Raw genomic sequence first — 14,019 nt, 5'->3', positions numbered from 1 at the left:
CTATATATGCTTTTTTTTAGTGATGTCTTCATGCATCAAATAAAGCATACTGTCTACAGTGGTACCTCGGGTTAAGTACTTAATTCATTCCGGAGGTTCGTTCTTAACCTGAAACTGTTCTTAACCTGAAGCATCACTTTAGCGCCGCCGCAGCACGATTTCTATTCTCATCCTGAAGCAAAGTTCTTAACCTGAAGCACTATTTCTGGGTTAGCGGAGTCTGTAACCTGAAGCGTATGTAACCTGAAGTGTATGTAACCTGAGGTACCACTGTGCTTGAAAACATCTGCCATAATAATTTGATATACTTGCTTATTAAAAAGGTAAAGGTACCCCTGCCCGTACGGGCCAGTCTTGCCAGACTCTAGGGTTGTGCGCTCATCTCACTCTATAGGCCGGGAGCCAGCGCTGTCCGCAGACACTTCCGGGTCACGTGGCCAGCGTGACAAGCTGCATCTGGCGAGCCAGCGCAGCACACGGAACGCCGTTAACCTTCCCGCTGGTAAGCGGTCCCTATTTATCTACTTGCACCCGAAGGTGCTTTCGAACTGCTAGGTTGGCAGGCACTGGGACCAAACGACGGGAGCGCACCCCGCCACGGGGATTCGAACCGCCAACCTTTCGATCGGCAAGTCCTAGGCGCTGAGGCTTTAACCCACAGCGCCACCCGCGTCCCACTTGCTTATCAGTAAATCATTAAATTTGCCTGAGAAGAGGGCTATTTTCTGATGACTATGACTACCAGTTTTAAGTAAACAAACTGCATTCTGTGGTGCTTGTCTCTTCCAGTGCTTTATTGAACACAGAGCATTTCAGCATTAATTTAGAACTAGCAGAGCTACAAAAATGCATGTCTTCAATTTTAGCTGAGGTTGACATAATTTTATTTAATGTCTGCCTGCTGATGTGAGTAAAGTGGAATTGTTAAAAATGATACTAACAGAGCTCTATAAGCCTCTTGCCATACTCCCAGTTTTGACTGCACCAGGAAACAATTTCCAGGTCTGATTATGGATTGTTCACCACTTCCTTCTGGAAATCCTCCAGAGTCTTGTCAACAGTGAAAACAATTTTTGAGTTTTGGATATTTGCAAGGAAAACAATTGCTTCTTTTGAGATAAGGAATGGCACTTTTGGAATAAAAATGTTTTGTTTTTAAGGGGGAAAAAGTTCTACCCATATGTCTCAACTACATCCTAGTCAGACTAGGTGCTTAAGAATTTAGGGTTGAGAATCTAGAATGGGGACTCAGCTACAAAAGTAAAAATGAAGAAGTTTTGAATGCATTATAAACATGCAACACCAGGTGGTAACAAAGAGAAATATATATATGCAATTTTTAGATTGCATTTCCCCCTTTTATTATAACACTTAAATTTCTGACTTATTCAGAGCATTCCCCCAACTCCCTTTGTAGATCTACTCTGGGTATTGTTAACTGTGGTGCTCCAGTTATTGCTGGACTATGACTCAGTAATTCCTGAGCATTATCCATGATGGTGCAACTAATGGTTGGAGACTTGTTATCTCATTTAGTCCAGTGTATTGCCTGCCTGTGGATACCTATTCCACCCTTTCTCTTCTGCTCTGACCACAAAGGTGTAACATTTTACATTTAATTGTAATAGTTTCTTGCTAGATACATAAGAGCAAAAGTGGTCACAAATATTAGAGCGGAGTTGCTTTCATTCTTCTAGAATTGCTAATAAAAGCTTATGATAAAGGATCCAATGTTACTTACAGTCAAAACAGACCCATTGAAAAGAAAAGAAAATAACCAATATGACATAAAATACTTAGGTTCAGTCATTCTTTCTCTTTGTTAACTGATCCCTGTCATTCAACTCTGGCCTAAAAATGATAATATAGCATTTGGGGAAAAAGATACAACCAAGTAATCCAACACTGGAAGCTAAGATGGAGAAGATCTCCACAGCCACCATGTATTTCCCTTTGGTGCTCAGGTAGGTTGGAACAAAAGTCAGCCAAACACTGCAAAACAACAACATACTGAAAGTAATGAACTTGGCTTCATTAAAAGTGTCTGGCAGCTTTCTGGCAAAGAAAGCCACCGTGAAGCTGATGATGGCCAGAAATCCCATGTAGCCCAGAACTAAATAAAACATGAAGACAGATCCTTCATTGCATAATGCAATGATCTCTTTGCTCTGAGAGTGCATGTCCAGATCTGAGAATGGGGGAAAGGTTGCCAACCACACCACACAAATTCCTGATTGAATGAGGGTGCAAGAAAAGATAATGGAGTTGGCCAGACTTTTCCCCACCCACTTCCTCAAGCTGGATCCTGGTTTGGTGGCCATGAAAGCGACCACAACAGTGATGGTTTTAGCCATCACACAAGAAATAACCACAGAGAAGATGATGCCAAAAGCTGGTTGCCGGAGAATGCAGGTCACATTATTGGGTTGTCCAAGGAATGGCAAAGAACAGAGGAAGCAGAGGAGGAGAGAGACAAGCAGAATGTAGCTGATGTCCCGGTTGTTGGCTTTGACAATGGGGGTGTCTTTGTGTTTAATAAAAGTTCCTAGAACCAAAGCTGTGATAAAGGAAAAGAAAAGAGCAAAAGAAGCTAAACTGATCCCTAAAGGCTCTTTGAAAGATAGAAAGGTTAGATGCTTTGGAAAACATTGATCTTTGTCCTTGCTTGGATATTGATCTTCTGGGCACTGGAGACAGTCATCCATATCTGAAAAACAGAAAGGAATCTCATTTCAGTGTCAATCCATGTGTGATTTATGAAGAATTTCCTCACTTCCTCCCAAATAATAAATGATACTTTGCATGATTTCTGTTTTGTAGTTCCAGTGTGGAGGTGTTTGTGTGAATTCACCACTCACCACAATGAGAATAATGATGATGTGTCAATTTGTGTACACTTGAGTTGACATGAGTGGAAGTGATTTTCCTAAATCCCAAAGAGGATTAAAAAAAAAGAAAAAGTAATGGGAGTTTTTTTACACTTAAATGTTTTGGCAGGATGTTCTTTCTTAGTTCTAAAGCCAGTTTAGAACATCTGAGGGTAGACAATACTGAACTAGATGGATAAATTTTCTCACTCGCCATAAAACAGCTTCCTATATTTTTTGCTGTTATAAGGGAAAAATTAGGAGGTTAATGAACTACTTTCTTCTTGAGTTGAAATGCAATTCATTTTTGTTTGTGTGTGGGGGGGGGGATGAGATCGTGAAAGGAATTAGGAAACACATTGGTCTTACATCAAAATTTAATAGCAAAATCATATATAAAGTAATGGAAACAAGGATTCTGACTTACAACACCAATAAATAAAATATATATTTCACACAATATTATGGGAATTCATTAAAATAAAATCAATTGAAAAATTGGTTGTTGGCATTTGTCTGTCTCAAGAGACAATGAAAGACCCCATCCTGCAAGAAAGTGTTTACAACATGCTGAACCAGATTCAGATACACAAACACACCAGGGTGATGGGTAAGGATCCTGAGGGCATTTAGTTGGATGCTTTATCAGGAGAACAGTTGTATCACCTACCCTTTTGGTCTGAAAACTTCCCATCAGGGCATAAAGCACAGCCATAACAGCAAAATTTCTTCCCCTCCTTCTTTTGTTTCCGATACCCAGATTGGCAGGAGTCACTGCAGACCGAAATGGGGATCCCCTATTCATCAATAAGAAAACAGATACTGTAGATTTTCAAATGTTGGTTGGAAGATAAATATTTTTTATTTAATCATACACTTCTGTTTAGTTTCCTGACTTCATTACAGAGTTGGATGCATAAGGTTGCACAAAAAGTGGTGTTTTAGAACTGATAATCCAGTCAAGAATAGGGGGAAACTCAATCTGTACCTGGTTAAAACCTCTTGGCCATATAATCATGGCCTTATGAATGATGAATCCTTTTCCTTCACTCACACTTCCAACTTTCACTCTCTGGAAGGATCTGTTTGGGAAGATGACCATGTTGTTGATATCAAATCCACCTCCCATTTCCCCTTTAGCATTAAATGATATTGTTTCTCCAGCTGAGTTATTGAACGAAATTCCTTGCAGAAATTGTTGCAGCTGTTTGAAAGTGGAAAAGAAACAAGGGCTAACATGACTCTTTGGACATGAAATGCTGATTATTTGTACATCCCTATCCTTTCTTTTATGTTTTCTCTATAGTGAAGACCCAACCAGATGTGATACATGGTAGTGGAAGGAATATTCATAGTCATAGAAGAAAAAACTGATTTCCCATTACAACCACCCAATTTCAGAAATAATATGAACTCATGTGCAATTGTATAAACAAATTTCGCCAATTATTCAGAGCAGGAAAAGGTTGGATAGTCTCTGATGATTTCTAAAAATCAGTTTACACAGTTTTTTAAAAAAGTTTTTAATTCTGAATGCCTTACCTGCCAAGGCTGGAGATCATGGAGTCTATGTTTTCCCCCATCAGTCATTCTTCTGTGGTGGCATCTTGATGAGATGGCATGTAAGGCATGAGCCACAGCATAGGCAGCATTGTAAATACTATAGCTATGGCCAGTCATGCTCATTTCAAAAACTGGATCAGGCAGGCTGTCTAACCTCTCTTCCCCAGTACAAAGTTCATCTTCATCCACCAGCTCTTGGGGATTTGGAAATGAACAGACAAATGCTTGCTCCCAGAAATCCTTGAGAAAACCATCTGCACTGGTGCTGTAGGGCTTTATGGTCTGAAGAAATTCCTGGAAGCCTAGCAACTCTTTTGTGTGAATGCTAAAGGAGATAGCTCCTTGGAAGAGCTGTATATCAAAGAACCTCTGAAGACCTGTTAATATGATATCAATCTGTGCTGTCATAATCCACACCTTTGTAACTGATGCATTTTCCTTGTATTCAGTATGTGGGAGACAAGTAATAGTCAGTAACAACATGATGGTCAATGAACCTCCATACAGGATAAGTATGCTAGGTTTATTCTCCATCAAAGCTGGATAAATATTTGAAAATACATCATGAACTTCATCCATGGAAACCGTATGTGCTTGTTTGGGGATTCTTTTTGTAAAGGCTGAACAGATTCTGTTCTTGGAAAGGAATGGTTCCAGGGTTGACAAGAAATGTTCTCCACCATCATCATCTTCAGCAAAGATCCCAACCCATGTCCATCCAAAATGTAGAAGTAACTGAATAATTCCCATATATTGATGGTCTTCATTTGGCACCAGGTGGTAAAAGGAATTGGATTGTTTTGTTTCAGTCTTTCCTGGTGCAAACGAGCCATACGTGATCTATTAAAAACAAATTGTATTATGAGGCATCTGCTTGGTAGATGGTCTCCATATATGTGGCTGTTCATGGTAGAAATATTTCCTGAAGGACAATGTCAACTGTGTGAAAGGTAAAGAAATTGAAACCTCTTCCAAAAGTTTTAGCTGCTAATATACAGATAGGGCCATGCTTTTTTGAAATATCTAGAGACGTGTATGGTTTTCAGAAATGTATTTAAAAGAAGGTTATGTCTATCTATTCTCCTTCCTAGGGGGGATATGAGTGGGGCGCAACAGCATACCAGTAATAAGGTAGGGATTAAAATGTATTACCCTCCCAACTTAGTTGGACTGATCATGTTCGGATGCCTGATTATTGTCTTACAAAGAAACAACACTACTCCAAACTTAAAAATGGAAAGTATATTGCTGGTGGTCAACAAAAGTGGATTAAAGACTCTCTCAACGAATATCAGATAAATGTAGTATAAACACAGACAATTGGAAAACAGTGGCCTGCAAGTGCTCCAACTGGAGAACAGCCTTGACAGAGGTATCATGAACACTGAAGACATTCAAACCCGGGACGAAAGAAAGAAACATGCTAAGAGGAAGGCACATTTGGCAAACCCTCATCATGATCACCTCCCACCCAGAAACTAATATTTCCACTGTGGAAGGATGTGTGGATCCAGAATAAGCCTCCAGAGTCACTTACGGACTCAACTGTGTTCATGGAAGACAATCTTACTGAGCTATGAGTGATCGCCAAAGAAGAAGACCCTCCCTTATACTTTCAATCCCAGGGCAGATTACAATAACTAAAACGAAACTGGTATGGTTTACAGATTACCTGAGATTTAAGAAGGGCATGTAAAAAAAATGGGAGAAAGGGGAAATTACAAAGGAGAAGTATACAAGAGTAGCCAAGAGTTGCAGAGGGAAAGTCAGGCTGCCTAAAGCTCCGAATGAGCTCAGGCTTGCACAAGAGTTAAAATTAATTTCAAAAAGTTTCTTTGGCTATGTTGGAAGGAAGAGGGAGCACAAGTAAGTGGAAGGTGCATTGCATGGAGAAGACGGAGAAATGCTATTGGGTGACAACACCTATTTTGAGTCTGTCTTCACCCAAAAGAAAACTAGTTCCGAACCTGGTGATAACAGAATCAATGATGTCAGGGAGTCCAAGAGAGGAAAAGAGGTGGTAAGGGAACACCTAGCTACTTTAAATGTACTGATTTACAAGGAGCAAATGTCTTCCCCATATTCAAAAAGACCGACAAAAAAACAACACCCAGGTAACTACCAACAGTGAGCTTCACATCAATACCAAAAAAGGTCCTAGAGCAGATTAATAAAATTTCAAGAATGCCATTCAGACCTCTTTCTGCTTCTGAACCATAAATGCAAAAGCAAACATGGTAAGAGATTTGTTTCTGCACATCCCCATGTCTCATATGCAGAGATCCTACCTGTGGAATCTTGTAGGGTCTTAAGATATCTGCAATATGGAAGGAAGTATCAGAGCTAAGTCCCCCAATGACAGTGATGAGGCTGTTACAGATGCCACACTTGTAGTTCGGGTTAAATCTATGAGATTTGAAGAGCATGTCCAGGGTGGTACGATAGGTCATCCTAGCATCATAGTAGCTGTCATAGATGTGGAACCCAAATGTTACATTGGGCAAGATATTTGGATTCTCATTGATCTCATTCACTGCAAACACCAAGGCAAGGACATGCTGGTGGAACTTTGTCACAAAACTGCAAACAGAAGAATTTAGTGTATCACAAGATAATGTCACTGTGCCTGACATCCCACAAAAGGGCTCCTTTCTGGCAGTGACAGATTTATATTCAATGGATCTTATTTAATTTGTTACTGATGTCTACAACCTATTAAACAACCGTCTTCAAATCATACATCAATATACTGAGATCTTGGATATTGGTGTATTCCAGTTCCCATCAAATCTATCCCATAACCAATGGGGCAAAATCTGTTGGATTTGGAATCTGAGGGACAAATTAGGAAGAAATGTCAAAAGAGGATGCCAGAGTCAATTTTTTTCTCTAAACACTGTAGAATGCACAAGATCCCAAAAGGTGCTAGAGAAGCACAATTGTGTTCCTGGATGGGGGCAATCCCAGTGTGCCTTTCCTTGAACATCACCATCATTATCATTATTATCATTGCTATACTGCCCTTCATCTAAGGATCACAGTGTGGCCTACAATATGAAATTTTTGTCACTTAATGAAACTGTTGTTTGTGTTGGTGATATGACCAGGACAATGTTATAGGGAGGAGGAAGGGGGGGGGGGAGAGAGAAAGGTCCTTACTTTGGAAATTCATATAACTCCTGAGAAGGATGTCTTCGGAAGGATACTTCACTAAAATGGTAAATGATATGAGAAGTCATCCCACAAATGAGGAGGTCACCTCCTTGATACCATTCATGTTCTACAGGTATAGGAACGTTAGTGGGGCACTTACGGTTACCTACTCCACATGCAATTGGAAGGAGGAGAAGCACCTTCACTAGATCCAGCATCGTGTTAAGCTTCTCTCTTGCCTCTGCCAATAATCTATTTCACAGGGGAAAATCCATCATTGGCTTCTGAATCACCACATCTACAAAAATGCATGTCTTAAATACTGGGTGAGATTAGCAGTATTCTAGGAATTATCTGCCTAGTGAAAGAATGAAAGGGGATTTGTTAGAGATGAAAGTGACAGTGCCCTACTCCCGGTTTTTGTCCACCAGAAGCCTACTAATATCCACTTTCAGGCTTGCCAAGTTATTGTTTTTCCTATTATCTGAAAAGCCTCTGGAGATTTGTCTCTCTCTCTGTGTGTATATATTTATATATATATGCAGTGTGGCAAGAATAATTGTAGAGAAAGAATTCCTTCTTTAGAGACCTTGAGTAGCAATTATGGAAACAAACATGTTTTCTTTTGTTTTAAGAGAAAGTTCTGGCTTTGCTCTTCCTAATTTTGGAGTCAGAGTCCAATAACCTCCAAAGGGCAGAGGTTAGCCAGCCCTTGTCTAGACAACTTGGAAAAATAAAGCAGCACTAATTGAAATGAATCACAATATTCAGCTTCAGTTTGCTCTACAGGATGGTAGTCAATACTCTGCTTTGCTATAAAGTATTAAAATAGCTAGTCACAGAACTGACTAGGGGAGTAGTGAATGTTACTTTAATCCAAAGCAGTCTTCGAGGTCTGCCTTGAGATGCAGCAATTGTTAAATCACTTGCAAGTAATGTCAACCTGCACATCTCTAGGGTTTGTGGGATCTTGAGCATGTCTTCTTCATTAGGTCCCTGTTCCTCTTTTATAGAACACTTTACTCTCACAGATGCCACACAATCTCTTTGAGGGGTTGCTCCAAGAAGTAAATTGTACCATTCTATGTGCTCACTTTTCTCCAATCAGGGAAGAAGGAGTGAGTGAAGATCTACATCAGGAACACAGGTGATAGGAGACCAGTAGCACCTACTATTTGCCACTGTAGAGACAGTATGACCAGAGACATAGCTAGGGCCCCTTGAACACTTGGCTAAGAACAGTATTGTCCTCCTAATCACATTCATTATGTTTGATCTTGTCATGACAGAGGAATTGCATTGCCACACACATATGTAACATATTCCCTGTCGGGGCTGGAAGTTGCTCTCTTCACCAGGAACCACGGCAGACCATTGACGGTTTTATAGTCTTTATTTACAACTATATACAGAAGGCATAATGATTAATCCATCAATCTGAATCACTCACTTCAGATACAGCTAACGGCTTCTGCTTCCTCCTCCAGCACCTAAAGTGCGGGAATCTTGAGCCCCGCCTCTGACCCTTTCTTTTGTCCTCACGTCTTGCGCGAGCTGTCTTAAATCTCCTGCCCTCATCCGATTCTGAGGTTAACCCTTGTGGTGCCTGTAAGTCAGCCTGTTCACTCCCCACCTCTTCCTGGTTCTCAGGTCCTGTTGGTGTTGACGCTGCCCCACTAGGCTCTTCTCTCTCCCCTTCTGCATACATGATTGCTCTTCTGCTCCTGTCTCTAAGTGCCCATGCTCAGCTATGTCAGTGGACTCTGAGCATCCTGGCTCTGCCCTGACACCTAGTCTCCTTCATACTGCCTTGCCATTTCTCCTACCACTCAGCTCCCAGCTCTTGTTGAAACCCACAATCATACAAAGATAGCGAAAGACACCTATGAGCATGGAGGGGGTGCTGCTGCTGCTGCTATCTGAAAGACAGCAGGCCAGCCTCCAAGGAACATACTGCACCTGTTGTTGCCACCATGGCTGCAGCAACTGAAGATGCAATCCTTGGAGGCCACATCTGCTGCCCTGTGTGTCAAAGAAACTAATGTATTGGTGTTGGGGCTAAAATTGGTCAGAATTAATGTAGAACTAGCCTTATCTGGGAGATATAATCCTCAAAGCAGTTTACAAAGAATTAAAACCACAAAATTGGAGCGGGTGATCACAATACATTAAAGCATACAGAAAATTAAAATATTCTAACTGATTGAAATTCACATCAGCATATCTAAACTGTTTCTAGTAGGCACTGAAACAAACACTGTGATGGAGCCAGAGAGTTTTATGTGCAGCCACACTAAATTTCATTCTGTGAACCACCCAGAGACTTGTGGGTATATGGTGGAAGGAGGAGAAGCACCCCGCCCTATATCATTACTTAATGTGGATTATAAAATCTTTGCAGACATTTTAGCAAAAAGATTGAAAAGAGTGCTGATTGGGGAGATTCACAAGGACCAAACAGGCTTTCTCCCAGGGAGACATATGTCAGACAATGTGAGGAACATTATAGATATTTTGGAACTGCTGGAAGTGAACATTAATAGAAAGGCGGTATTGATTTTTGTGGACGCGGAGAAAGCCTTTGATAATATATGTTGGACCTTTATGAAGAAGAATCTCCAAGGCATGGGGGTAGGCCAAGGTTTTGAAAACGGTATAGGTGCTATATATTCTAAGCAAAAAGCAAAGTTGATTGTGAACAATGTGGTTACAGAAGAAATACCTATAGAAAAAGGTACACGACAGGGGTGCCCAATATCTCCCTTACTTTTTATAACAGTCCTGGAGGTCTTGCTAAATATGATTAGAGGGGACCAATTGGTTAAAGGGATTCAGGTCGGAGCCAAAAACTACCAATTAAGGGCATTCGCAGATGACCTTGTACTGACTCTACAACAGCCAGATACTAGTACTAAAAGAGTATTAGAACTAATTGAGATATTTGGTCAAGTAGCAGGATTTAAATTGAATAAGCAAAAAACTAAAGTGTTGGAGAAAAATCTAACAATGGCAGAAAAAGAGAAGTTTCAGAGTGAAACAGGTTTAGTAATAACAAAAAAGGTGAAGTACCTGGGTGTGAATCTGACTTCTAAAAATGTGAATCTATTTAAAGACAACTATGACAAATGTTGGACAGAGGTGAAGAAAGATCTAGAAATATGGTCAAGGTTGAGACTTTCCTTGTTAGGCCGAATTGCTGTCATCAAGATGAATGTATTGCCTAGAATGTTGTTTTTATTCCAGACACTCCAGATCCTGGAAAAAATGGACTGTTTCAAGAGGTGGCAAAAAGACATATCAAAATTTGTCTGGCAGGGCAAAAAGCCCAGAATAAACTTTAAGATCTTAACTGATGCAAAAGACAGAGGGGGGTTTGCCCTGCCGGACCTGAGACTTTATTATGAATCGGCAGCGTTCTGCTGGCTGAAACAATGGCTGCTTCTTGAGAACACAGACATTTTGGATCTGGAAGGGTACGACAACAGATTTGGTTGGCATGCATATATATGGTATGACAAGGTAAAAATGCATAAAGGTTTTAAAAACCATATTGTTAGGAAAGCACTATACAATGTTTGGATAAGATATAAAGATCTATTGGAAAGTAAAACTCCCAGGTGGCTATCACCAATGGAGGCTAAAGAGACAAAAAAACTTAATATGGAGTCCAAATGGCCAAAATATTGTGAAATCTTAGAGCAAGATGGTGAAAGGGTCAAATTACAGAGTTATGACAAATTAAAGTTTAAAGTAAGAGATTGGTTGCACTACCTTCAGATAAATGAGGTATTTAAACAAGACAGGAAAATAGGTTTTCAGAAGGAGAGGTCGAAATTAGAAACAGAATTGTTAGAACCCAATACTAAGAACTTGTCAAGAATGTACAATTTGCTGCTGAAATGGAATACACAAGATGAAACAGTAAAATCAGCTATGATCAAATGGGCACAAGACATAGGTCATGACATTATGTTTGATGACTGGGAAAGGTTATGGAACACTGGTGTTAGATTTACGGCTTGTAATGCTTTAAGAGAAAACATAATGAAAATGATCTATAGATGGTATATGACCCCAGTCAAACTTGCAAAAATTTACCATTTGCCCAATAATAAATGTTGGAAATGTAATGAGACTGAAGGTACTTTCTATCACCTTTGGTGGACCTGCCCGAAGATTAAAGCCTACTGGGAAATGATCTACAATGAAATTAAAAAGGTTCTTAAATGGACATTTTCCAAAAAACCAGAGGCTTTTCTCCTGGGCATGGTGGGCCAATTGGTGCCAAGGAAGGACAGAACTTTCTTTATGTATGCTACCACAGCAGCAAGAATTCTTCTGGCAAAGTATTGGAAGATGCAGCAGCTACCCACTCTGGAAGAATGGCAAGCGAAGGTGATCGACTACATGGGAATGGCAGAGATGACCGGCAGAATCCGTGACCAGGGGAGTGAGACAGTGGAAGAAGACTGGAAGAAATTTAAAATATACCTTAAAAACTGTTGTAACATTGAGGAGTGCTGAGATGCAATGGTGTTAAGAAACAGAGAATTGTAGCTGTATATCATAAATTTAAGGGAATTATAATGAAGATGATTTAATTAATTAAATAGAGGGTTGCTGTTAAAAGGGAAAAATAAGGATGCAGAAAAAGGGAGGTATGGGGAAGTCCGAGAAATAAGGTGAAGAAAAATGAGCTTATGAAATTATACATGTTTATTTGTTTGTATGTTTTGTTTTGTTTTATTGTTTGTTTTCATTATATGTTTGGAAAATTAATAAAAATTATTTTTTTAAAAAAAAAAAGGAAGGAGGAGAAGCACCTTCACTAGATCCAGCATCCTGTTAAGCTTCTCTCTTGCCTCTGCCAATAATCTATTTCACAGGGGGAAATCCATCATTGGCTTCTGAATCACCACATCTACAAAAATGCATGTCTTAAATACTGGGAGAGATAATTCTAGGAATTATCTGCCTAGTGACAGAATGAAAGGGGATTTGTTAGAGATGAAAGTGACAGTGCCCTACTCCCGGTTTTTGTCCACCAGAAGCCTACTAATATCCACTTTCAGGCTTGCCAAGTTATTGTTTTTCCTATTATCTGAAAAGCCTCTGGAGATTTGTCTCTCTCTCTCTGTGTGTATATATTTATATATATATGCAGTGTGGCAAGAATAATTGTCGAGAAAGAATTCCTTCTTTAGAGACCTTGAGTAGCAATTATGGAAGCAAACATGTTTTCTTTTGTTTTAAGAGAAAGTTCTGGCTTTTCTCTTCCTAATTTTGGAGTCAGAGTCCAATAACCTCTAAAGGGCAGAGGTTAGCCAGTCCTTGTCTAGACAACTTGGAAAAATAAAGCAGCACTAATTCTTGAAATGAATCACAATGTTCAGCTTCAGTTTGATCTACAGGATGGTAGTCAATACTCTCCTTTGCTATAAAGTATTAAAATAGCTAGTCACAGAACTGAATAGGGGTGTAGTGAATGCTACTTTAATCCAAAGCAGTCTTCGAGGTCTGCCTTGAGATGCAGCAATTGTTAAATCACTTGCAAGTAATGTCACCCTGCACATCTCTAGGGTTTGTGGGATCTTGAGCATGGCTTCTTCATTAGGTCCCTGCTCCTCTTTTATAGACCACTTTTCTCTCACAGAAGCCACACAATCTCCTTGAGGGGTTGCTCCAAGGAAGTAAATTGTACCATTCTATCTGCTCACTTTGTGCTCTATGTGCTCACTTTTCTCCAATCAGGGAAGAAGGAGTGAGTGAAGATCTACATCAGGAACACAGGTGATAGGAGACCAGTAGTACCTACTATTTGCCAAAAAGTCCACTGTAGAGACAGTATAACCAGAGACATAGCTAGGGCCCCTTGAACACTTGGCTAAGAACAGTATTGTCCTCCTAATCACTTTCATTATGTTTGATCTTGTCATGACAGAGGAATTGCATTGCCGCACACATATGTAACATATTCCCTGTCAGGGCTGGAAGTTGCTCTCTTCACCAGAAACCACGGCAGACCATTGACGGTTTTATAGTCTTTATTTACAACTATATACAGAAGGCATAATGATTAATCCATCAATCTGAATCACTCACTTCAGATACAGCTAACGGCTTCTACTTCCTCTTCCAGCACCTAAAGTGCGGGAATCTTGAGCCCCGCCTCTGACCCTTTCTTTTGTAAATCTCCTGCCCTCATCCAATTCTGAGGTTAACCCTTGCGGTGCCTGTAAGTCAGCCTGTTCACTCCCCACCTCTTCCTGGTTCTCGGGTCCTGTTGGTGTTGACGCTGCCCCACTAGGCTCTTCTCTCTCCCCTTCTGCATACATGTATTCCTCTTCTGCTCCTGTCTCTAAGTGCCCATGCTCAGCTATGTCAGTGGACTCTGAGCATCCTGGCTCTGCCCTGACACCTAGTCTCCTTCATACTG

At 40.3% G+C, this 14,019-nt stretch overlaps 1 protein-coding gene across 1 annotated transcript; it reads right to left on the bottom strand.

Annotated features, from left to right (window-relative positions):
• Positions 1–1,802: 1,802 nt before the first annotated feature.
• Positions 1,803–7,801, bottom strand: LOC114583561 (vomeronasal type-2 receptor 26-like). The gene is made up of 6 exons (XM_028704855.2): positions 7,590–7,801; positions 6,719–7,010; positions 4,410–5,270; positions 3,856–4,071; positions 3,538–3,664; positions 1,803–2,707 (listed from the first exon to the last, which is right to left on the bottom strand). Exons 1-6 carry the CDS (start codon positions 7,799–7,801, stop codon positions 1,803–1,805), a joined length of 2,613 nt encoding a protein of 870 aa, XP_028560688.2.
• Between the last annotated feature and the right edge of the window lie 6,218 nt (positions 7,802–14,019).

The sequence above is a fragment of the Podarcis muralis genome, chromosome 13 (genome assembly GCF_964188315.1).
Source record: "Podarcis muralis chromosome 13, rPodMur119.hap1.1, whole genome shotgun sequence".
NCBI lineage: Eukaryota > Metazoa > Chordata > Lepidosauria > Squamata > Lacertidae > Podarcis > Podarcis muralis.
Note: the sequence above shows the minus strand (reverse complement) of the source record. Positions and strands in the feature narration are given on the sequence as shown.

What these genes read in the sequence shown, in the direction of transcription:
- LOC114583561 (XM_028704855.2), bottom strand. Translation starts at nt 7,801, where the DNA reads ATGCTGGATCTAGTGAAGGTGCTTCTCCTCCTTCCAATTGCATGTGGA. An exon ending in GAGTTATATGAATTTCCAAA is followed by an intron (nt 7,011 to 7,589) that starts GTAAGGACCTTT and finishes TTCTGTTTGCAG; the next exon opens with TTTTGTGACAAAGTTCCACC. An exon ending in GAAGTTTTCAGACCAAAAGG is followed by an intron (nt 2,708 to 3,537) that starts GTAGGTGATACA and finishes TCTGTTTTTCAG; the next exon opens with ATATGGATGACTGTCTCCAG.